Source organism: Eurypyga helias, unplaced genomic scaffold (genome assembly GCF_000690775.1).
Source record: "Eurypyga helias isolate BGI_N326 unplaced genomic scaffold, ASM69077v1 scaffold17090, whole genome shotgun sequence".
In the NCBI taxonomy this organism is placed as follows: Eukaryota; Metazoa; Chordata; class Aves; order Eurypygiformes; family Eurypygidae; genus Eurypyga; species Eurypyga helias.
The window spans coordinates 26,407-51,989 of NW_010226412.1; the positions used below are offsets into that span (position 1 = coordinate 26,407).

General features: G+C 39.1%; 1 protein-coding gene across 1 annotated transcript in view; it reads left to right on the forward strand.

Annotated features, from left to right (window-relative positions):
- MLIP (muscular LMNA-interacting protein) overlaps nucleotides 1-23,818 on the forward strand; it is a gene marked incomplete at both ends in the record, with an annotated part of 31,865 nt that extends 8,047 nt beyond the window's left edge. Inside the window, 6 exons of the mRNA XM_010153109.1 lie at nucleotides 7,182-7,253; nucleotides 16,090-16,155; nucleotides 16,238-16,321; nucleotides 16,417-16,476; nucleotides 18,515-18,559; nucleotides 23,774-23,818. Coding sequence (XP_010151411.1) covers nucleotides 7,182-7,253; nucleotides 16,090-16,155; nucleotides 16,238-16,321; nucleotides 16,417-16,476; nucleotides 18,515-18,559; nucleotides 23,774-23,818 — 372 coding nt within the window. The remainder of the gene's footprint in view (nucleotides 1-7,181; nucleotides 7,254-16,089; nucleotides 16,156-16,237; nucleotides 16,322-16,416; nucleotides 16,477-18,514; nucleotides 18,560-23,773) is intronic.
- Nucleotides 23,819-25,583: the final 1,765 nt, after the last annotated feature.

The window sequence follows — 25,583 nt, forward strand, 5'->3', positions numbered from 1 at the left end:
CAACCAAACTGAGGTCTCATAAAAACAGAGCAACATGTAACTCGACTGCACTCAGTCACCTCCTCTGGGATCCTTATCCATCAGGCTGTATCCCTGAGTTTAAGACAGCCTGTGTTTTTAACCCACAGAGCAGTACTAATTGAAACACTATATGCATGAACACAGGAGTGAAATGTGGGGTGCTTAATGGTTCCACAGGTTCCACCTGTATTAACACTTCTGTTTTTCTTTTTTCTCCAGTTAATTTCTACTCTTTCCACCTCTGATCATCTTTGCTCTAAACCACGTGCTGTCCACTTAATTTCTCCAACTAATCAGAGAGTAGTGTGTGGTACCATGGTTAACCTGAATGAAGCTTCTTCGCTGGAAGACTCCCGTAACAAGTGGCAGTCAGCAACCGGGTTTTCTAAGCAAGATTCATCTCTCTACTTTCAGTCTGCTTCCCATAGTTTACCCCCCTCCATGTCTAAAACATCCTCCTCTGCATCAGATAGCTGTTACTCTGCTCCTCGATTGTATGATAACCTACAAACACCAAGCCTCTATACCCCTGGCTGTGTCTGCAAAATGAGAGACTTTTCCACATCCTCTGTTCCAGCAAAGACTCCATGTCTTTCTCCTAGTCCTCCACATTCAGCTGAAATTCAAGGATCTTCAGTTCAGCCTTTATCCCCCAGTTCTTCCAAAAGATTGAATGCTTTGTCTCCTGTCCCTGTACAAATAATAACACATTCATTATCTCCTAGCCCTAAACCTTTGTCTCCACCCTCTCTTTATGGCTCCTCTTCAACCATATGTAGTCTAAATGAGCCTTGCACGCAAAAGTCATCTAGAGGAAATTTAGCCAAGTCAGGAGTCAGATCCCCTCTACCAACCAGACTGACCCTCTTAACGGCTATTTTAAGATCAGGTTCTTCTCAGCGGAGACCACTTTCCCCTGCTTCTTGTCCCACCTTTTCTCCCAGCTCCCTTGGTTCCTCAACACTTGCAATAGATCAGAAGTCCAAAACAACTCCCCCAACCCCCAAGAAATCTGTTTCAAGCCCTCCTATGAGGCCAGATTCTCCCAGCAGAGAGGAATATTGGCTTTCAGGATGGGCTCGGCATCTTCCTTTACCCTCCAAGCCTCACCCCACCCCTAGGGCAAGATCCCTTTCTCCTAAAATGCACCTTCCACTCGGAACTCTTTCTCCAGACTCCCGAAGTCCTCTGTCATCCCCAGTCTCCTCCCGTAGAAAATCAGTCACCTCTCCAGGTTTGCAGTCTACATTGCCTCCTCCCTATGCCCCAGTACCCTCTTCCCTTGCACGCCCTACCTCTCCTTCTCCAAAAGGGCTGCGCTGTGCTGCATCCAGGTCCCAGACACCTCAGAGGTCTCAGAGAGTACACACTTACTCACCCATCTTTACCTGCCAGTCATATCCTTTGCTTTCTTCTAGCAGTCTTAGTGGCATATTCTCCCCCACCCTAGAAAAACACTCATCTCCTTACCCAAGTCTTTTGCATTCAGCATCTCAATCGGATTCATCCCAAATGTCTGTTCAGGAGGTGAATACCTCCTCTCCTGTTCCTTCAAATGTCTCAAAGCAGTGTTCTTTCTCGCGGCCTCATTCTACTCCACTGGTTCCACAAACTGGTAATATTAATTCCCATCCAATGCAGCTTAATTCTTCATTGGTGCACACAAATTATAGGTCTGATTGCTCCTCTCCAAGATCTGAACTATCTGCCACTTCACCAGTGTTAAAGTGCAGATCTTCTGTCTCAGACAAGTCATCAGGTACACTGCCATCAAGACCCAGAGAGCTGACTTCACCACAATCTTTTTCCCTGCCTCCTGACCATGAAACCATCAAACCCAAGGTACTCTTGGTGCATGCTTATTTTCTAATAGTTCTTTGTCCCTGTAGGAAAATTCACATCTGTGTTGCACAATGCTAGTAAAATAAACGAACTGTGGAAAAATGTTTAAAAAGGGGCTGGTTTTGTATTGATAGTGAAGATAGCAAAGACTAAATCCTATCCTACTAAATTGCTAGCAATGTGTTCTGTATTATAGGGGAAGATGCTGTAGGAATCCTTTAGAATAAAAATAAAATATTAATGAGTGTGAGGAGATACTGCTGAAGATGGATTTGTGTCCAGTGGCTCTGATATACATTTGGCACACTTATTTTTGAGGCTCACTTAAAATGCTGATGTATCAAAAATAATCCATGAAACATATTCTATATGCCCTATGCTAACGTAAATCCACATGTATTCCCACTGAAAGTAATAGAAGTATGGTGATCTTGGGTGCAGGGCAGAGCTAGAAGCTTTTTTTCTGATCAATGTGAACTGGCTGTTTCAGAGACAACCAATTTCCAAGCACCCACCTGTCCTCCCCACTCCCCAAAAGGCTGTACTCAGCCCACCCTCTCTGTGCCTCTCTGGGACCAGCCCAGAGGTTCATCTAGGCTCAGCTTGAGCAAGGACTGTGGGGCCAAGAACCAGAGAGGGAAGACATGGACAGTCCCCTGCTTCTTCCCTTTCTTTGGTACCTCTCTCATCTTATTCTGCTAGACAAAGGATGAGGGAAAAAAAAAAAGGCAAGCCAAGCTTCCTACAACATGGGCTACTGCAAATACGAAAGTCTCACTCTCAACAGACCAGCCACACTCCTGCTGTTTGTCATCCCCCCAGCAGCAGGAGAATCTCAGCAGAGTGAGAATAAGCAATGATGGCGGTTGCTGCAGGAGGGCTTGGGAACCAGTCACACTTTAATCCTAAAGGTAAACCTCAAGAATGGGAAGGGGAAGGGAAGGAAAGCTGGTCAAAAAATGTGCAGCAGGTATGGGAAAACAAAAGGAACTTCTATGCAAAAAAGGAAGACCTGGTGGCTGAAGATATTAGAGCTGCAGAAGGCTTTCCAGCCTCTTTTATTTTTGCATTACATGCTTCCTTTATGCCTCCTCTTGCTGAGATCTGAGCTCTGTCCATCACAGAAAGTCTCTCATAGTTTACTGATTTATTTATTCACACCACAAAATTACAGCCTGATCTGCCAGATCAAGTTGTGTCAGATGTGTTCCTAACAGCTTGGCCATGGCAGGGGTGACTTGAACTGCTTGGAGAATGTTAATTGAAAATGAGAGGTTTAAATCAACACAAAGTGGCAATTATCATGAATGGTTCTTTTAAAAACCAAACAATCCAAGAGGAACCATTGTGCCAAGCACAGCTGTACAGTGTCGCTACACCCTGTCAGTATTACTTAATGAAACAAAAAGAGGAATGAAATCGTAGAAATTCCAAGAAAAAAGGCCCTGAGACAGGGCTGGAAGGCATGACTGAGCCTGCAGATTGCAAAGCAGTTGTTTCTGCTAGCCAATGTGATGAGCACTATGAGAGTTTCTGGCGATAAGGAAATTCTCTGCTTGTGGCACAGAGCTATTGTCTGGGTTCACATTTGGAGAAGTTACTAGACTCTTTCTGTCATCCCAACTGTCCCTTTTCCTGCTAATTCTGCTTTACCATGCAGTAGGGTGGCACTTTTGAATCTGCTCCACCACCTCATTGAGACTGGGAGACTGTCCACCAGTTTAACAGGCTTGGACCAACAGTCTGGTACAAGTTCATGCAGAACAGAAGTTTGTCATGCAAAGCTGGCTCCACTGGGGATGTGGAAAATCTGGAATCTCTAAAGCAAATGCAGCTGTGTGCTCAGTTCAGGAAAGTTCTCTGGTGGCTTTAAAATGTGAGGCTGAGACTTCATTTACAGTTAATAATAGCGTGCATTCAACCACCTCCCTTCCTCCCGCTCTCATTCATTTCCATATCTAGTTTACGGCATAGCTCAGTGAACTCTGTAGATGTGTTAATGGTCCCAGGCTCTCTGACCACATTCCAGCCTCAGATCTCACTACATTGCCAGAGAAAAAAGGAAGAGATTGAAGGGAGACAATATTAACCTCCTAAGCAGAATTTAGGTCTCCCCAGTACCAATCAGCTCAACTTTATAACTAGACAAAAAGCAGGCGGCTCCACCTGATGACTGTTGAGGCATGATAAAATTTTTGCAGGTATGAATGTGATAAGTGAATATCAAGGGAAAAGCACAGTGCCTAGAAGTGCTTGACTTTGGCACGTGTAATTTTGCAATTTTAATGCTGCATCAGTGACTGTTAAATGTTAAGACATGTATTAAACCAACACCTATTAAACCAGAATTTTGACTTTAGATGTACTTTTCAGTATTCACATCAAAGTGTTTCATTAGAGTGATATCAAAGCAATTATGCAGAAAGGATTTTTTAATGGAGAGCTTTTATATATCTATGTCTATGCATGCAATAATTCATGCAAATCAAAGAATAACCTATGAACTTATTTAAATGTTTGCATCTGTATATATAAATACATGCACTTTCCCATGCTTTATACATTTTTGCTTGCTAATGATTTAAAAATATGACTGTTTTGCAAAGTGAATATAAACATAAATCCACAGATTCATGTGAACTGTGGGTGACCACAGGAATTAAAAAACCCTCTCCCTGGAACTTGCAGGCACTTGCAGACACTAATTGTGTCCTCATGGACCTAATACAGCAAAATGAACAGTAGGATGGAGTGGAGACACTGATGGCTGATTTTGCAGGAACAGAATAAAAAATTCTGGCTGTTGTTTTAAAACTGTAGTGGTTTCATGGGGTATTATTCCTACATACACTTTGATTGTTCCTATTTGAATGTAGCAGAGGAATGCAGGTAGATCTAGCCAAAACAGCTGGGGTGACAAACTAACTGTAGCAACACGGACTTCAGCACATCTGCAAAACCTGCCGCAAAGCTGGAAGGATTACTTATGAGGAGCTCTACGCTCTCACATGGTTAGTCACTGATTTTCAGCCTTTATGGGGATGTGTCTAACACACTTTGCAATGCCCCAGATGATCATTTCAGCAAGAAAAGTAGGACATTTTCCCCCAAACTCCCCAGGCTGATATTTGCATGAGATTTGATATTGGAGTTGGTTTGCTTCTGGCTGGACCATGATGCAGACTGACAGACCTAACAGTCCACGGCTGTTTAAAAATACTGCTAGGTTCCTATGAACCAGATTGTTAAATGTATTTAGACATTGGAGAATAGTTTTAAATAGTGTGACCTAATGTCAAGAAACTTATTCGTATAGGCAAGAAACTGAATTAAAGACTTTCCACTCATCCCAGGCACTGTGACAATGGTGCATTACTGACATGTTCTACAGTATCTGGAAGGGATAAAGTACATTAAAGCAGTATACCAACTTTTACATTTTAAGTCTGATTATTTGTTCTTAGTCCATACAACTGTAGAACTAACTTCAAAGTGGTCACAATATTATTATCATATATGATGCCCATCCCATATGTGAAAGCCCATGGCCTTGCGTAGACACTAAACTTTGTTTATAAGTTCAATTTTATAATCACCTTGATTGAATATCAATTATAAGCAAACAAGGATACATATGCCAATTTTCATGTTTGGAATTCTGGTCTTCCATCTTACTTCGGTGTACAGTGTTTTACACCTTATCTGCAAATATATTTTGTGTATACATATATATATATATAAATATATGAACCTACACACATTTATAGCAGTGTGTTGCTGTCTAAATGTTCAATGATTCATCTCAGATGACTTTTGATGTTTGAAAGTTAGATATCCAAGCACAACTCAGGCAATTCTATTATATGTAATGAAGAATATATGGTGTATTTACAGGATGTCTTTATTTTACCTTTCTAGTTTCCTATTTTGACATGAGATGAATTATCCTGTAAAAATGACTCTGACTGTAAAAAGTGTTAGTTTTGACTGAAGCACCTAAATGGTAGACATCCAAGTTAGAATGATTAAATCTTATATAAATTACAATCCTCTCCCAAAAAAAAAAGTGCATTTCCAGCATTTGCATTCATCTGCTTTGTCAGACGGTTCATTCAATATGATTATTGTGAATATTAATTTATGAATATCTGTCAGTCTCCAGCTTCTGACTAAGAAATATGAGTAAAGTTGAAAACAAACAAATATAATATTATGTATAGAAAGAATTAAAAGGTGATGTACTACAATATTTCAAGAGAGGTGCAAAGATGATATATTTCTCTTATCTGAATTAAAATTTGAGCCCCTCTGCTGTTGTCAAGACTTTTCTTAGATGTAAAAAAAGGAAAATGTGACAAAAGAATGACCCAAAGTGCAGCATACAGCTCAGCCTGTTATCTCATAATCACCAGTATTCACTGTTGCAGACAGCAGTACACTAAAAACCTGAACTGATTAACAAGTAACTTTGTTTCTTTGTGACTATCACAGAAATAAAAAATCAGTAACTTAAAACTCAACCTCCGTAATTGCAAACAAAATATACAAAGTATGATTTCTAAAGAGTTAAAACTAACATAATCTAAAATATATGTTGTTTAAAAATTGTGCCTTTTAAGTTTGACCTTAGAATTTTTATACCCAAACCCATGTATTTTGTATGGTTTAGACTGTCAGTTTTGTGTGCTTGGTTAGAGTGTGAATGTGGCTATACTTTTTTGAAATATTTGTTTGGGTAGTAGAGTTACTTATTCAGGACATGAAAAGCTGTGACACGACTTAAATGATCTATCCACTTGTGTATATAATTCAGCATTTAAGGATTGTAATCAGTCTCATTAAAGCCAATCACAGAAATCCCTCTGATTTAGTGGTCCAGGATCACTCCACACAGCAGCAGTTGTTGAGGTGTATGCACTGGCAGAAGCAGCTGTGCATTATCATATCAAATCACAAGCAAACTTGAAAAAAACTCACAGCCTCTCCTGATAGTCGTTTAAGGATAGTAGTCAGCAGAAATTGGCCAAAATTGCTTTGAGAATTAGAAGCTGGTACGGGGAATTCACTTCGTCCTGCTTCATTCTTAGAACCAAAAGATGTATATTACAGTCCTTTAAAATCTTAACCGAAACGCTGGATTTTCTTTAAGAAATAGCTTTCCTAGGTAATATGTAAGCATTGTATTGTTGCAACATGTCTGCAAGACAGTTAGAATCGTCTTTCATTCTGTTGTACCTTTCCCCTTTCTTCCCTCTCTCTCCCTCTCCCTCTTTTACCCCGCTTTACTTCTCTCCCTGCTTTCTGGTTTACCCTTTTAGCAGTACAAGATCAAGACAAGCTACAAGGCATTTGCAGCAATCCCTACAAACACATTACTTATGGAACAGAAGGTTAGTGTTTGCTCAAAGACATGGGAATTGCATTGTATATTTGAGACCGTTCAACATTATGTACATATTCTGACATTTCTGTGGGGGATATTGCCGAATGTAAGGTCTGGGAACTAACTGCTCAGGATTATAATTCCAAACATTTTTCAGGGTCAACCACTCTGCACTGAAGATCAAAGCCTTCACTAATCTGAATTTCTGCAAATAAATTTGCTGTAAAAAAACCCAAACCCAGAGTGTTTTAAAGGAATTGCCATTTATGGCAACATCTCAGTCTGTTTTGTTATTGGGAGGTGTCTGGAGTACTGCTATTCTGGGACCTGCCAATCAATAGATCTTGGTCAGTTAATGATTATTCAGTGGTTATGCTTATATTAATAAATTTAATATCCTAAAATATGCAAATTTGACCAGCTTTATTCTTAAACTGTGAACACAGTCCTGACCATTGCACTGGCCTCTGTTAACTATCATTCTCCCAAACAACTTCCCTGAGCACTTCAGTGGTTAAGAAGGGCCAGGGGTCTATTCCCAGTATGTAGTTTGGAGTAACAACCCTTTTCTGTAGGGTAGGATGACAGCTCTGAAAAGCAGTCTTTCGTGCATTTACTTGGTACCAAAGACACAGCCAACAAATGCTGGGTTGTATGGTCCTTATTTACATAATACAACTTTGGAAGTCAATTGAAAATTAAAATTTTCTGTGAAGGGTTCTAAGTAGCAACCAATGTCTATTTTTAAATATTTTTTCCCCAAATTAGTTTTGCACAGAAGAATAGCCCACTTAGTTTAACAAAATGTTTCTGTGTTGGGCAATGAGCTGAGAATCTTATATGCTTAAAGACATGCTTAATTACCCTGACATCCAGTTTATAGCTTTATCAGAAAAATCCATCTGTTCAGCACCTAGCTCAGGAACTCAGCCTCTGATTAATTCTGTAAGATTAAGAATTTCTAACTGCACATTTAAAAACAAATGCATGTATACAGCTCAGTTGACTTCACTAGAAGTTTGCACAACCTAACAACATTGGAGAGGGTAAAAATTGTGTAAATATTTTAAAGATGATAATTTTGTGCTTGAAATATTACTGATTGTGATCAAGTAATCAGTTAACTGCTATAAATAAGATAATTTATTTTTCAAAAAAAAGGGACATTCCTTTTTTTTCCCCCAATGTTCTTTTGATCTTGGATGATTTTTTTAATCATTTGCATAAACCCTGATCCTTCCCTTACTTAAATCTTGAATGCACTAATGAAGGTTATGTCTGCTTTAGTATGCAGTGTAGTCCAATAGAAATGGCTCTGTAGAGGAAAACAGCTGAAGCAGGGGATCCAACACCCCTACAGAATGTATTTTGGGAGGATTTTATTTGGGTAGGGTGCCTGTTAGTGGCTGGAAGCTTTAGGTGGACTCCTGAAGTGCCACTTCATGGTTGACTTAATCTGAAAGGCATCCAGTTTGTGCACACTAAGACTGCAACACACTGCAAATGAAGCTGGGTAGGTGACTTTGACCAAGGGTATTCACCCTAAGAGCACACTCGTGGTGTGAACCAGTGGGTTAATGTCAGCCCTCTGATTGCACTTTTTCAGAAGAAACAGGATTCCTTTTGATGGTCTCGCTGATGCTTTGTGGGGGATTGACTCATAACCTGTGTTACTTATCCCCAGCACATAAAACTGAATTGTACAATGTAATGCCAGTATATGCAGAAAAAGTAATGACTCAAAAGTTATCTGTGATTACACAGATTTTTGGTTATCCACCACTTTGTTGAAAATCCTAGCCTTGGTGTATCCTTCGGTAGCGAAAGCAGTCATGTAAAACTAATAAGAAATCAATTTTCTGCTGGAGGATTTGCCTTCAGGTGAGGCTTTTGACTAATTTACTTTGTAAACTGTATGTTTTATCGTGGCCTGACTACATGCTTTCTCTCATCTTGGGAATTATGGATAATAATCTTCTATTGATCTATACCAGCAGCTGATTACAGTGCTCCAAAGATAGTCCTGTTGTGTTAGCTGACATGCATTTAGAGTACAGCCCTTAAAGGAAGCATGAAGAAGTCACATGATACACACAGGCCTTATTGTACCAAGGCCTAATATCCAAGTATTCTCCTCAAAAATACTGTTGAGGGAACTCTTAAGGAACTCTTGCTACATTGTAGCTCAAGGACAGTGATTATGTTGCTCCCATTTTATGCACTGGATTAAAAAGAGAGAGATTCAAGACAATACATTTTTAACTACATAAGTGATGTTTTATTAACATTAAAATAATGGTTATGTGGAGATTTCAAGTGGCTTTTTCTTTTTAGCAAGGAAGGAAGGTACATATTATCTGCAAGACAGATACTGAATTGAACGCATGATTAAGAATACATCATCTGTCTAAAGTGCTAAAAAATGTGTTTTGCTATGCAATTGAACTGGAAATGCACACATTACTGCGTCAATAATTACATTACTTAATTTGAGTAGTCATGAGAAATAAGATTATTCAGAAACATGATATGAGTGATCCTAGTGATAATTCCTATGCAGTATTAATTAGATCCCATGATAGAAAACTGCCATTGATATCTCATACAAGGTACAACGGTTTGTTTGCCTCTGAATTGTCTCCTTGCATCTAGCTGTCATGGTTTAACCCCAGCTAGCTACTGTTAGCTACACTAACTACTGTGAAGAAAATTAACTCTGTCCTGACTAAAACCAGGACACTAGCTTTCTTTCTCAAGTAATTTTTTTCTTTTGCATGTGTGTAGATGGTTTAATTTCAGCCAGCATTTTTCAACTACTTCTTCTGAAACCATTACACTGTCATATCTTAATGTATTTTTCTAGAACATGTTCTTTGTATCCTCCAGTACTGTTATTCAAAGCAAGTGGTTCAAATCTGTGCTCATTATCAGAGAAGAAAAGGCATATTAACTATATATGTGTATACCTTGACAATCCCAGAAGTGGCTAAATCCCATCAAATCTTGTAACTGGCATGCTTTCCAGCTGTTTGAGTTTGTATGAACCTGATGTTCTTCACATCACCTGTGCTCTGCTCAGGAAAAGCCCAATCCAGGATATCTCTTGGAAGATTGGACTGTAACTTCCTTCACAGCCAGAAGAACAAAAACTTGTTTTTAAGGGACTTTTCCTCAGCATGGTCAGGCTCTGTCAGGGAGCAGCAAGAGTGAGGTGTTCCACAGGGAAGGTGAACCAGGAGCTGGGGTGACAGCGAGGCTGGCAGGACAGTGACCTCACCAAGGGCACAGCTCGACAGTGCCTGAGCAAGGAGAGCAGAGGTGGTGATAACGAGGTGGTGGTAGCCGTGGTCAGTCAGCAGTGCCATCATAGCCACACACATTCACAGCGATGAGACTGTGGTAATGAACTCTTCAGCCTGGCAGATGATAGGATCCACTGGATAGAAGAGGAAGCTGGTCAAGTTTAATGTAGGCATAAAGCAGAAGTTTAATAGAAAGAATTAATTAGAATTAATTTTAATTCATTAGAAAAAAATCCAGAAACTGAAATGGGCTCTTTATCACAGAAAATGAAAAATCAAGACAGGACACTTTTCTAGCACTTCATACAGTAATTTCAGGCAGTTATGTGGTTTGAAGAAAAGGTCAGACTAGGTGATCACTGTGGTTTCTTCTGGCCTCATTAACACTGAATCAGTGAGTCACCCCTCTACTGACACTCACTCTTGTATAGCTTCTAGAGTTACACAAATATGATCAGAGTCTAATTCAAAATTCCATTCCTTAGTATTAGATAGTATTTTTAAAGTAATGCATCTATTATTTAAAGATTATATTTATCAAATATCTTTCAGTCAATATAGATAGTGATGAAGAGTTTATTTCAGGGAGCTACTTTAAAATTGTTAACTTTATGTAGACAGCCTCTTAAACCAGATCCTACTTCATCTTCTGAATTATGTCAATTGAGATGTAACCCAATAACTTTTGGATGCCTTGTCATTGCAAACCAAAATAAGTCTTCTCTTAACAGTTCAGTGGTCTCTGGTCTACAGCAAGGTCTATGCAGGGAATCTGGGTTTGCTGTGTTTGTCCAGATACACAACCCTCTGCATGCTGATTGGGGTGAACTTCCCTTATCTGGGCAACATTTTCATGGGAAGGAAAACTGGTCATACAGACATGGAGGGAAGGGGCACTGCAAATGTTCTGCTCAGACTTCCCCAGTCCGAACTGTGGTGAAACCAGGATCATGATTTGTGGCACGAATCACACCTGCTTCACAGTCAAGGCTTATCCCACACTTCCCAAGTCTTCTCAAAAGCAGTAGGTATAACTGGCTATGGCAGTTAAACTGAAAGATGTGCAACTGAGGAAATATGGCAGTCATCTGCTACACTGGAGATTCGGCTTTAAGTTCTTGCCTTGAGGGAACTCTTACCTATTGTGTTATGAAACACCCACTGGTACAGAGACTGATCATGGCAAATGCAGGTTGAAGTTGTTCCTTGAAATTATACAACAGGAACTTAGAAACCATTTTTCCCACTCTCAGATGGCAGACCTAATTGCTGGATATTTTGCTGTTATCAAGCACGTCAGGACCTTTCTCAACCTGGAAGGCATTTCTGGCAAGTGTGTTGAGAATATTTTTGTAAAAAAACATTTTAGTTTTCCCCAAATACCTGTGGTGTGTACTTACTAGGTGAATTTCTTGCATCCAGATTATTCGTTCATGTCAGAATTCTTCTCAAGACTGGAGATAAATTCCTAGTCATAAGAAAGAAAGGAAATAACTTGTGCAGTTCTAGAGTGATAAAGGACTTAGTTCATCTGTAGTAATAATCGTGTGCCAATATAGAAACAGGCTATGAATTCCCTCTTTCTTTCAAAGACCTTGCAGCTTTTAGTACTAATTATTTTATAACATGAAAAGTAGTCAGGTCTTTTCAGTATTATCTCCCAGGATTTTCAAGGAATCAGTGAAAGGAGCTCATGGTATGTGAAGTTCTGTTAGACAGAGGGTGGGTTTTTTTGTATGTGCTGAATGCTTAGGAAAAGATATTGATGGGAAAAATATGCAAGAGAAATAAAAGAAGAGGAAATGTTTTGGGTTTTGCTCAGCCCAGGGTTTTCACAATACAGTAAGAGGGAAGTTATGTCAGATCCAGGTAACAATATTCATTTTTTCTCCTACTGTTGATGTGGTTCATTGGTGGACAAAACAATGTTCTCTATTTCCTATACATAACCAAGAGCTTTCATTCTTTTATCAAAATATTAGAGATCATGTTGGGATCATTTACCAGCATCCTTTCAACTCTGATAGAGCTTCAGAAATCAAATAGCTTGGGGGAAAGAGGAGGGAAGGGTTGTACTCATCACTGGTGTCAATGGCATATATGCATCACACCACCAGAGATGTCCTTTGCAAGGAAAAATTAGTGGTTCAGCAACTGGTTGTTTCATGTGAACATTTAGATTCTGTCACAAATACATTTTCATTCTCTAAATTGGAGTCTTCTTTTAAATTGGGGTTCCACTGTTGTTATTCATATATAATCAAAAAATCTGAATGCCTAAATAGGAATGTTCCACTTTTAGTATTGTTAGACCCTCAGTATAGGAAGTGAAGCTTAAATACTGTTGATAGTGCAAATCAACAGTACCATAGGTAGCACTAATGGTTTAAATTAATTATAGCATTATTGTAATATATCTCAAGTAATGAGTTCAGAAACTCTAGTTGTCCTTTTTTAATGTCACATTTTCCTATATGTGGAAACGTTAAAATAAAAGTTAATGTTTGAAAAAAAAAGAGTTGTATTTTGAAATGCTAACAACAGATTAAACAGAAATTTTATTGTTTGTAGAGGTAGTAGGGATGCCTAAAATCTAGCTCTCTGTTTCTTCTCTTTTTTTGGACGACTCCGGCTGTTCAAGGATGGGGAAAAAAAAAAAGAAAAAAGAAAAAAAGAAAGAGATAAAACAGTTTAAAAAATTTAGATGGATCATTTTGTAGATTAAAATTTTCCTTTTCCGATGGTTCAAAAAGAGAGAAGAGCACTGCAGCTTCCTCTACCATGGATCCTGGATGAGGGCCTTGTCTCAGGGGGACTCTGGAGTGCATAGACCTTGGTGCTCTGCTCACCTGAGTTTTTAGTCAATGAAGGCTCCAAAATGCAAAGATATCTGGGTACCCAATTTTTACTGAAACTGATGGATGTTTGGTACTTAAATTATCCAGAGACTTGGTTCTGAACAGAGGCTTTTGGATGTGGCTGTAGTTCTTCTAGAAAGATTCCTCAATATCTTCTGAGTGGTTGTTTCTTACCCTTGGCTGTGCTCACCCGCTACCACTGTTCTGCTGAGGCAAATATGAAACAGAAACATATTTTTTCTTAACAATTATTTTATTATGTCCATTACCTTACTGGTTTCCTGGGTGTTTTGAGAATCTTAACAATTTCTCCATTCCAAATCTCTGACTGATTGAAATTTGTTGTTTTACTCACATTCAGACTCATCATCTGTCTACAAAAGGCTGCTTTGACAATCCTGGTCATAATAGATATTGGAATGAACCTTCTACTTAATTTTATCACGTCATTTTGTGTTTTCCAGGAGGATATAATCTTGAGTGAAGCTGAACCGGGTGCACAGAACTTGAGTATGGTTCTGAGCCCTTCTCTTCTACAGGGCTATCTATTGATCTGAGATTTTAGCTGGGTGACAGTGATGAGAGAGCAGAGATGAGAATGACAGTTATCTTTTTGTCTTCTGTCTCGGGATAAAATTACATTAATTTCTGTAGGTCAACAATTTTTTTTTTTTTTTTTCCTTTTGAACTACAACTACTCTAAAGCCAACAGTTTTGTGGAGAGCTGGACGGGAGAGAAGACATCCCTTTGGAAGAAATTACTCTTAATTATTTCTTACCGTAGTCTCTGATAGAAGACATGGTGTTTCAGAAATTCACTTCTGTGCAGGATCGTTTCTGGATGATATTAAAATAATATTGAAAGTAATTAATTGTCCTTTTTGTAACTTTTCAGTTACAAATACTTAGATGTATACTTCCAGTAGCTGGATAAGGAAAGAAAAAAATATTGTATTGAGCAAATTTAAACTCAGAAATACTTACTTAATATATGCTTTTTTTTTTTTTTTTTTTTTTAAAGATTCTGCCATTTTCCTTCTAGGTCCACATATGTCTTCTGTGACTGGCAGTCCTCATACCCACCTCACTGGAATCATTGTGTTCCCACATACATGAAGAGATGCTTTACTGGAATAATCTATTTTTCTCTTATTGTACTTTTTTTTTTTTAAATAACTAGCAAATTGTAACTTCAGAAAAACATAATGTGTTAAACAAAAAATCTACAAACCCTGTGGGTCTCTCCCCTTTAGTCCAGTTTATCATAGAATCATAGAATCATAGAATGGTTAGGGTTGGAAGGGACCTCAAAGATCATCTAGTCCCAACCCCCCTGCCATGGGCAGGGACACCTTCCACTAGACCAGGTTGCTCAGAGCCACATCCAGCCTGGCCTTGAAGACATCCAGGGATGGGGCATCCACAACATCTCTGGGCAACCTGGTCCAGTGCCTCACCACCCTCTCTGTGAAGAATTTCTTCCTGACATCTAAGCTAAACCTCCCTGATTTCAATTTATACCCATTACCTCTTGTCCTATCACTACAGGCTCTTGTAAAAAGTCCTCTCCCAGTACCCTTGTAGGCCCCCTTCAGATACTGGAAAGCTGCAATGAGGTCTCCTCGGAGCCTCCTCTTCTCCAGGCTGAACAAGCCCAGTTCTCGCAGCCTTTCGTCATAGGAGAGGTGCTCCAGCCCTCTGAGCATCTTCGTGGCCCTCCTCTGGACTCGCTCCAAGTGGTCAATATCCTTCTGATATTGAGGGCTCCACAGCTGGACGCAGTCATCAGGTGGCTTCCAGAGTAGTTTTTGGTGCTGTCACGGAGTCTATTTGAAAATCGCTTCAAAGCAAAAATGGGTGATGGCAGTGAGCGTGTGCCTCAGACTGTGGACAAAGATGAAAAGGGAACTGGGCACTGAAGTTTGGGTTTTGTGGGTGTTCTGTGATCCCTCCGTTTAAGTGGAGGGATCACAAAACTGGTTCCCACTGTTTTCAAACCTGTTCCAAGCACGGCATAGGAAAGCAGGAGGTGTGTCCAAGCACAGGAAGATTGTGATTTGTTTTGGAGAGATTGCATAACTGCTTAGGGTGATACTACATATGTATAGCACATATTTTGCTCTATACATTTCTGATTTCAGGGTGAAATCCAAAAACATCAAGCACTGGTTTTGTTACAATGTGGAATCATCATCCTCTTTAAACAGGAGGCACTTTTTTAAAAGCGAACGTCTAGTGGAGTAAAGGAAAGGGCCTCCTGTGTGCTTGGACCTCTGCCTTGCCCACCTGCTTACAGCCGCTGGCGTTCCTCTGACAGCGTGCGGCAGGCAGCCCCCTGAGCCCTTTGTGGCACACAGCGCACATTCACCAGGTTACATTTACTGTGAATGAGGCGGGCATCGTCGAAGGAGAAGACAATTTAAACTGGTAGTTTCTGATCTCTAAAAGTAGAGTCAATTCACCTAGCTTGAATACTCTCTCTCCCTCCCTGAAAACTCATGTCTAATTCAGAATCAGAAGTTGGTGACCTGAAGAACCTTACTAGGCCTGTAATTTCTTCTTCTTCTGTCTTTTCATGGTGAAACAGAAAGTGTCACCTTTGGAAATGGTATTGCAAAAAGTGTGTTTGCTTGATTTTTAAAATACTGAACTCAGTATCACACCAAAATCTTTTGAATTGCAGGCATTAGAAGAGCCAGCCAAGACTGCTAGTGTGACTGAAGGCACTGCTTTGGACACCCATTCAGAGGTAGTCCTGCTACCTTTCTTTCAAATTTCTATTTGAAAACAAAAAGCGAAGGTTAACTGAGTGATCTATCCTTCTTTTTCAGATGTGCTCCCCTGCCCAGCTCAGACAACAAACAGAAGAGCTGTGTGCCGTCATTGACCAAGTACTGCAGGACCCGTTGACTATGGTAACCCATCAGTATGTGGGATCAACTTTTTGCCTTCCTTTCCTTTTGCCTCTTGTCATTAAGAAGTCTGTTCTCTGTTGAAAATAATTTTCCAGCGCCGCTGTGAGTCTTCTCCAAGTTTCCTGCAGATGAGCACGGAGTCAGAGGTTGGCAAGGTAGGTCAATAAACCCACCCACAGACCAAGGGCTCTTTCCAGGTAGGTATCAAGGCAAGCGAAATCGCAGTAGAGCCTCTGGCAACAGAAAGCTGCAGCTGGGAGATGCAACATCAATAGAAGGGTCTTGTGGTTTAAAAGACATGGAAGAACAGAACTGTAGCCCTGGAGTCTTTGTTGCAGGATGCTTTACTGAAGTCAGAGGAGTTATATTATGAAAGAGAAACTGTTCATTAAAGCTACGATCCACAAAGAAGAAATCCTTCATACCTTACCTTCCATATTGCAAGGTCTTTGGTCATGTCCCAGATTTCCTCCCATCTGTGTGTCCTTACCATAAAGCGGCCAATATTTCTAGCTTCAATGGTTGGAAACATCTTTCAGAACTTTGGGGTCTTTTTTCATGTTCATTATCAGTTTTCAGATAATGGAATAATTAAATTAATTACTAGACTCACTCTTAAGTGCAGATTTCCTTTTAATTCTGGCCTCTCACAGGAGTGGGATGTGTGCTACATACATATAACTTGGATAACTCAGAAACAGGTAGTGAGAGGCAGGGATAACTTTGTAGGCTGGTGTTTAACTTCTGGTTTCACTGAGCTATATTAATGTGCCTTCTGGGTTAAGAAAAATGACTAACCAAGGGAAGAGGGTCCTGTACTCAGTTTGCACCAGGGAAGTTTAAATTGGTCATGGTAGCTATAGGAAAGTGAAAATGGCAGAAATCCACCTGGAAATCAGAGGAAAGCGATTTTTGGTAGAGAAACACATCAAAAAGTTACTGCAAAAAAAAAGAAAGGGTACCATGTCCAGTCCACCATGCAAAAATAAGAAGCATTTCTGTGTGGCTATATTCAATATACACCTCAAATTTAATTTTTATTTTTGAAATTACTTCTGTCAACCAGCATGCAGTGGTGAATCAGGCTTCAGGCAACTGAAAGGCAGGGACATGATAGTAGGTGGAGACTGTTACTGAGGGAATATTTTCCAATGCCTGTGCTGAATCCAAACTGATTAAAATGCTGGCAATAAGTTGAGCTATAGCATCCAAAATCTACTTGGGCAAATGGGAATTGAGCCTTGACCAAATGGAAGGCATCTGTTAGCACTCATGAAACCAAATAAAGGGGGCAAAAGGTGAGTTTAAGAGGATGCAGCATAGGGACCAAGATAAAGGATGTGGGTACCTCAGAATGAGAGAGCAAAGTGCTTAATCTGAGAGTGTATGCTATAAGTAAATGTCTTAGAAATAGCATGGATTAGTCAGATGAAATCAAGCTCTTTCAAGTGAGAACATGGAAAAGTTATATTTCACATTATTTTGTGAGCAAATGTAACATGTAACAAATTTCCTGGGGCAACCACACCTATAGCTATCTACTAATAAGAATTTTGTTATGAAAGACCTCAGAGATAATTTAAATGCTATCCTCAATAGACTAGAATCAATGTTTTTGGCAGTAAAAATGAAATAATGTTTTCATAGAAGCATGGAATGGTTTGGGTTGGAAGGGACCTTAAAGATCCCCTGGTTCCAACCCCCCTGCCATGGGCAGGGACACCTTCCACTAGACCAGGTTGCTCAAAGCCTCATCCAGCCTGGCCTTGAACACTTCCAGGGATGGGGCATCCGCAGCTTCTCTGGGCAACCTGTTCCAGTGCTTCACCACTCTCTTAATGAAGAATTTTTTTCCTGATATCTAACGTAGATCTCAAGGTCTCCCAGGAGCCTTCTCTTCTCCAGGCTGAACAAGCCCAGCTCTCTCAGCCTGTCCCCATAGCAGAGGTGTTCCAGCCCTCTGATCATCTTCATGGTCTCCTCTGGGCTCACTCCAGCCAGTTGATATTTCCACAATAAACATATCAAACAAAACTTTAGTAAAACTTATTCACACACATTGCATGAATCTTTCTGGAAAACTGAAGTTTTCTTCAATTTAAGCAATTAATAACTTGTCACAATGATGTAAATCCCTGTTATTCCTCAGAGTAACTCTTTGCTCTTACTATACCTTTTTTTTTTTTTTACAAGGTGTCAACAACACTGCAGAGAGCAGCTGGGCGTGAAACCAGATATGTAAGTATTTGTATAATTACTCTACATTTTGCATGCAGAATTGTATAATTTGTCTGCTCTTGCTACAATATAGGGTGAGTTTGTAGAGGCATCTACTCACGACATGAGGTGCTGACTAGTACAGAGAAGTATGTTAGAGCACTTGGCAACTGAGACTTCAGGTGTCTTTCCACTGCTGTATATCTATCATGGCCAGAATCTCTTCAGTGGAGTGTCTATTGATAATTTTACTTATGTGAATATGATCTTAAAATTAATTTCTTCACACACTTTGTTTTTGTTTGCTTCAAGAGCAGGACAAGGGCTCAGCTATTTGGCAGAGACTGTTGCATGTACTGAAGGGTGAATTTGTTTGGATCAGTCTGCATTGTAGGGGACTTGCTTTGGTAGAAGTCCTTTAATTTTTACCTATCCATCAGAATTTGGGGTTGACCCAAACTTTTCTTTCCAAGATATAGTACTGGCTGAAAACCAACAGTTTATCCTTAGATGAAGAGAAGCTGTTTTGTCACATGTACACACGTTCCAACATACAAAGAAAATCTCTATATTGAGGCATCTGTTCAATTATTGAAACATTATGCCCAATTAACATTTTAATTCTCACTAGCACACACAATTACTACAGGGTCCATATTTTACTTAGGATTCATAGTCATAAGGTGAGAAATCTCTGCTTACTATTCATCATCCAGCATTTCTATTCAACCTCATATCAAAGCAGTGCTGGCAAAGCAATAGAGGCTTTCCAGTTTTATGCCAGCACAATGCTTGACTGATCAATTCAATTTTGCTTCTTGAATGTGGTGGTATGCATATTTTATTGCATACTGTAATTTTTACTTGACAGAGTGTGCTGGCTCATACTAATTAGAAAGGATATTGGAAGAGAGCTTTTTAATGAAATAAAAGAGTGTGCTTCAGAGGTAGTCTGTGGGAGCACAGTATATTTAATATCACTCCAGTGCAGATATCCAGCTCCCAAAACTGTGGCTGACATATACCATAATTTCAGGCATCCAACTTGTATGCCTGGGGTTATAGTTAGGTTTTCTTTGCTGGCATAAAAAATCACCCTTGGAAACTCTTCCTTCCTAGTGTCCCCTGGAACTTTCTAGATAAATGAAACAAATCAATATTTAAAAATACATTTGGGGATAACATAGAAGATTATTGATAGAGTAACATTTCCTATAAATTGAATGAGCATGTTGAATTTTCTGTGTGTCAGAAAGCAGACGATGGTCTCCAGGCTGTGCTGTGGTGGCTGAATTTGGTAGGTCCGAGCTCTCCTGGACTCTGCCATCGCTGCACTCTGAGTGAGCTTTCCTGAGGGATGAGACAACTGTCCCTAACAGCTCCCATACACCACAGCTCTCTCCCCCTCTCACTCTGCTTCCTTGGTAGGACATACAAAGACTATTTCTGCCCCAGATAATAAACCAGGCAGTGGCTTGTCTCCTGGCCCTCAGAGTGAGGGCACACTGAGGTGGTTTTCCATAGCGTTGTCTTCTCCTCTTCTTCTTCAAGTTGTCTCCCTTCAAAGTGAGCCCTCCAGCCCAGCACAAGACCCAGGGTGGCCTTACCTCTTCAGCTTGCCGAGAGCAGCATGCTCCCTGCTACCATGCAGACTGTGACAGAGAACTGTCCAGAAGAGTGGTTGTTGGTGTGGACAAAAGCATGTAAGGGAGCATGCTAACCATTAACTGGAAAGGACCTGTCCCTGAGCCTCTGTGCATGATGACTTTTGCTCACTAAAGGAGATATGGAATCACAAAATCGTTTGAGTTGGAAGGGACCTTGAAGATCATCTAGTTCCAACCCTCCATGCCATGGGGGATTGTCCAGGGGCTGATGATTCTTCATAGTAGACACAAGATGTCTGTTTTGAAACAAGGTGCCTACTTTCAGAAAATCTAACAGTGTCTCTGTGTTGTGGTTTTGGTTGGGATAGAGTTAATTGTCTTCACAGTAGCTAGTATGAGGCCATGTTTTGGATTTGTGCTAGAAGAATGTTGAAAACTCACTGATGTTTTTAAGTTTTTGCTAAGCAATGTTTACTTTAAGCTAAGGACTTTTTCAGTTTATGATACTTGTGTTCCCAGCTTCTTCTGTACAAGAAGCTGGGAGGGAACACAGCCAGGACAGTTGACCCAATCTGACCAAAGGGGTATTTCATCCCATAAAGCATTATGCTGCTTATATAAGATGGGGGAGTTGATCAAGGAGAATCTGGCTCTTGGGTTCTCTGGTCTCTTCTCTTGCTCTCTGGCTGTAGCTCTGGCTCTCCCTGCTTGGGGACTGGCTGGGCATTGGTCAGTGTGTGGTGAGCAGTTGTGTAATTTGTGGTTTTTTCCCCATTATTTCAATTACATAGTAGTAGTAGTATTTTCATTACATATTATTCTCAGTAATACTAGTATTCTTAGTGATATTAGTATCATACTTTTATTTAATTTATTTTCAAATATTAAACTGTTCATAGCTCTTTCTTATCTCTTATGCTTTCCTTTGATTTTCTTCCCCATCCTACTAGGGTGGAGGGAGGTTATCAAGCAGCTGTGTGGTGCTTAGTTACTGACTGGAGTTAAATTGTGATAGTCTGGTAGAAATCAGGAACTGAGTATTTTACAGACACTTGTTATAATATCAAATAGTGAGTTTTCCCAGGAGGCCTGTGGTGTCTCATGTGAGCTGGCTTGGAATAATGATTTTCAGCCATCCTTTTTTCCACAAATCTTATTATTTTTTTTAGATGTAGGCTTTCAGTTTATGCAACTAAATTATTTTTGCTAGAAAGAATTAACATGGTAATTTAGCAATATAATTTTCTAAATATTTTTGTATTCATGATGTGCAATATTCAGCTGCTTGTCAAAATGTTGCTTTGATGGTATTTTTGGTTAAAATAATAGATTTCTTTATGAGTCAGGAATAGGAAAATCTGTCATCATGCTAAAGCATTATTTATAAACACAAACATATATAAATGTTTGTGTGTGCACGTATGAAAATATTACTAATTACTTCAATAAGTTATATGAAGTAGTGGACTATACAAATACATTGAAATAGCCTGCCATTTAAAGTTAAAACGACATAGATTTGCCTTGGCCTCAAGTACTATTTGTTTTCTCATGCACTTCAGCACCTTTTAAGGATGTAAATAATTGTACAAATAGCAAGGGAGCATATAGAAAGTATGTAAACATGTCTGACTTCAGTGAAATTACAGCAGTTTGTACCAGCTGACAACACAGTGCTACAGTTGTCATTTAACATCTTTTTGAACTGTATGGTCTATGATTCCATTCACCATTTTCTAATAGTGCATCTCTGTTGGCTTTAGGGATGATACTTCTCATTTGTGATAATAATATGATTATATAATTGTTCCCTAAATAAATTACTTTGATGGCTGTTGAATGTCCTGGTATATTTACACATAGTCATTGTGTTTCCATATAATTACTGTCACCAATGAAAGCTTTCTTAGCTTTAATATCAGGTTCTAGCAAATTTATAATTTTGACATTTAGCCCACTTGCAACTATTTTAAAAGTAATTTCTCATGATTAATTATAATTAATTTACATATTATTGACATTTTTGTTCTTCTTGACAGTTCTATTCTAAAAAAAAAAAAATAAATCTTTTTAAAGTGTTACAGGCATGAAACACAAGTGAAAAAATAAGAGAACATGAAGCAGCTAACAATGCACACAGACATGCAGAAATAAGTAGAGCTTTCCTTTATCTGTGTTCTGCTGTGCTTATATACATTTCAGGTAAACCCTTTGAAATGAGATTTACGCTTAATCTGCACCACTGTAGTGAGAGAATTTAATTCCAGACTGCTTGTATCTGTAGATCATTCTGAAGTGCTCTGATGTCTTTAAACTCATGAGACTGGTTGTCTCACTTGGTTAATGGTATTAATGAGAGTCCCGAGCATGTAAGTAACCAGTAGTAAAAACTGTGGTTTACTCTGTCAAGGGCAGAAGATATACTTCTTGTAGATTTAGTGCTAAATCACAGCTGTCCCTGTGTGGGAAGGTTTCCTGCACCAGGGGCTGTGTTTAGAGATCTGAGCGCTCTCGGTGAGGAGCACAGTCCTCCTCACGACTTGTGGTGATGCTGTTCTCACCACCAATGAGGAGTAGAGCCAACAGGTCCAGGGAGTGATAGACATTTCTATTTAGCACTTGGGAAACCACATCCAGAGTTCACTGGCCAAATCTCTGCAAGGTCTTTGTCACAAGGGAACAAAGGAAGAGCATGTTTTCCCACTCCAAATGTGTTGCAATTCCTTTTCTGCTTGAAACGGTGAGAGGAACATAGAGTTGAGTTGATAACCCCAACTGTAGTGGTCCTTCTGCAGAGGGTGTAATGGCACTGACTTCTACTACACCTATAACATGTAACCATTGTATGTAGTAGGTTTTTTACCACCATACTGAAGAACATTCTCATTTTAGAGTCTCAAGACCTCCAAATCACACCTACATCAAGCAAGGGCTTGCAGAAACACTGTGTAGAGACATCTGTGCAGAAACACTGTGTTATCCATTGGAACTCCTACAGAGCTTGAAGGAGTTGATTGGAGTGATCAATGCGCCAGAAATTCTGAATCTCACCACTGCATGGACAAATAAACATGTTGCACATGGCTATTTCACGTACAGATAAGTTCTGTGCATTCATCACATTTACCCTTGATCTGGAAAATAAGGCTTCTGCTGTTCAGTGTATACCCAGAAAAAAAATAATGCCTGGGTAGGGTAGTTCTGATTTACATAATGTAAAGTCAGAAGGATGAGAAGGTTGGAGTGAGCTCCCAGTACAACTGATAGTGTTAATAACATCAATGCTGCAAATTAACAGACAATGACAGGTTCAGAAATGTCAGGATTTACATTTCAAGATTAGATAGAGATGAAAAAGTGAAATTTTTTTACACATGAAAAAAGTATCCCTAGAACTTTAGCATACTTGATTATACCTAGAAATAAACTAGAAATGACAATATTTTAACTTTTCCTACTGTCACTGCATCAGTGGTTAAAACTTGTGTAGCTAGGCATACTGATGTTGATGGATTTTTCTTCTGTCATCGCTAGTAGCTAGGCATACTGATGATGGATTTTTCTTCTGTCATCGCTATGTTCACTACAATATTGTATATAATATCGTATATATTTACATTTTTTGCAGGCTAACCTTTACAAATCAGCACCTATGGTAGCAGAGAGTCAGCTGGTATGTATTGCACAGCTGTGATATGCTGTTTTTCAAAATTTGCACAAGCACAAAATCTGAACTAATTATTTACTTTATCAGTTCTTTGAAAGCTGCTGCAGTCAATATCCTTCTGCATTGCGTTCTTCTGTGCTGAATACACACCTTTTTAAAGTAACTGTAAATCCTGACACTACTTGTTTATCCCATGGACCAAATGACAGAGAATCTTGATGAGTCTTGAGGTGTATGACAACTATAGAGGCTGCTGCTTGTTCTTAGACTCTTTCAATATTCCATTTTTTTTTCTTTTTTTCTTTTTTTTTTTTTTTTTTTAAATACATGCAAAACTGTTCGAGATGCTATTTTCTTCTTACATGCTGATTTAAATTAAAGCTGGCTTAACTAGTGAAAAGCAAGGGTAAAATCAAATAAGGGAAGGGAGACTATGTATCAGATGTTCATTTGAGCTCTGATTACAATTTAGTCCAGTTGGAGCCAAACTTTCTGAAGAAGAGTCAGACGAGAGAGGTCATGGAGCCTGTCTAAGTGACAGAGACTAGTAATGAATGCTCAAGGAAAAAAAGAGATGTGGATGAGAAATTTCCCCCACCATATTTCAGCTAATGGAATTTTAGGGACTTCATGAATCAATTTCTTGTTTAGTAATCTTAGACAACTTCCTCTTTTGTGATTTTTTCCAGCTGCTTCTTGAATGTTGTTATACTTTGGTCTCTACAGCATTCTGTAGTAACAGGGTTCACTTTTTAACTATGCATTGTGTGAAATAGTACTTTATTTCTTTGTTTTAAACCTACTAATTAACCTCAGTTCTTGTACTGAAACTACAAATAATTGTTCTTTCTCCACTTTCAAAATAATATTAATGATTTTCTAGGTATTAACCATAATATAGCCTATCAGTCACCTCTTTTTCATGCAGAAAAGTCAGAATTGCTTAGTCACTCCTTGAGAAGTATAGATATTGTCTCATACCTTTGATAATCCTTGTTACCCTTTCCTATATATGTTTCAGGTTTTCGTTTTTGAGATTGGGAGACTAAAACCATTAACTGCTCTTGTCTATCTCTGGATACAGTACTTCTTATTTACATCATGACGTGATAACGTTCTTTATTGCTATTTCTATTCCTTTCTTAACAATTCTTAGTAATTTATTTAGTTCTATACTTTTATTGAGCAGTAAGTCTATGTTTGCATAGAACTGTTTACAATAAATACCAGATATGTTTCCTGAGTACTGAGAGCTAGTTTCTGAGGTAATTAGTTCATTGGTAGTGTGAATTTAGGATGCAGTTTAGTTTTTGCTTGTGAAATGCATTGATATTGAATTCAGTTAAGTTACATTTAGCTTTATATCATTCATTAACTTGGTATCATAAGATCTACCTGCAACTCTTTGCACTGTTATTTTGTTTTTACTTCCGTGAATGATTCAGTATTACCAGCAAAATTTTACACTTCACTAGCCACTTTTTTCTGGCCAATCTACATCCATAATTCAGATTCCAGAGAACATCCCTGAGGAACTCTATTTGTGACTTCCCTTCACTGTGAAATTTGAACATTTATTACAACCTTTTCCTTCCTATCTTTTAATTGGTCCATAGGAAATATTCTCTTTAACTCCACAGCAGTTACATCTCAGTAGACGCTGCTGACAGACCTTTACCAAAGCCTTTGGAAGTTCACATGCAGCATGGATGCACATTCACTGAAATTTAAAATCTGTGATGCAGTCACATTTTTATAGAATCATAGAATC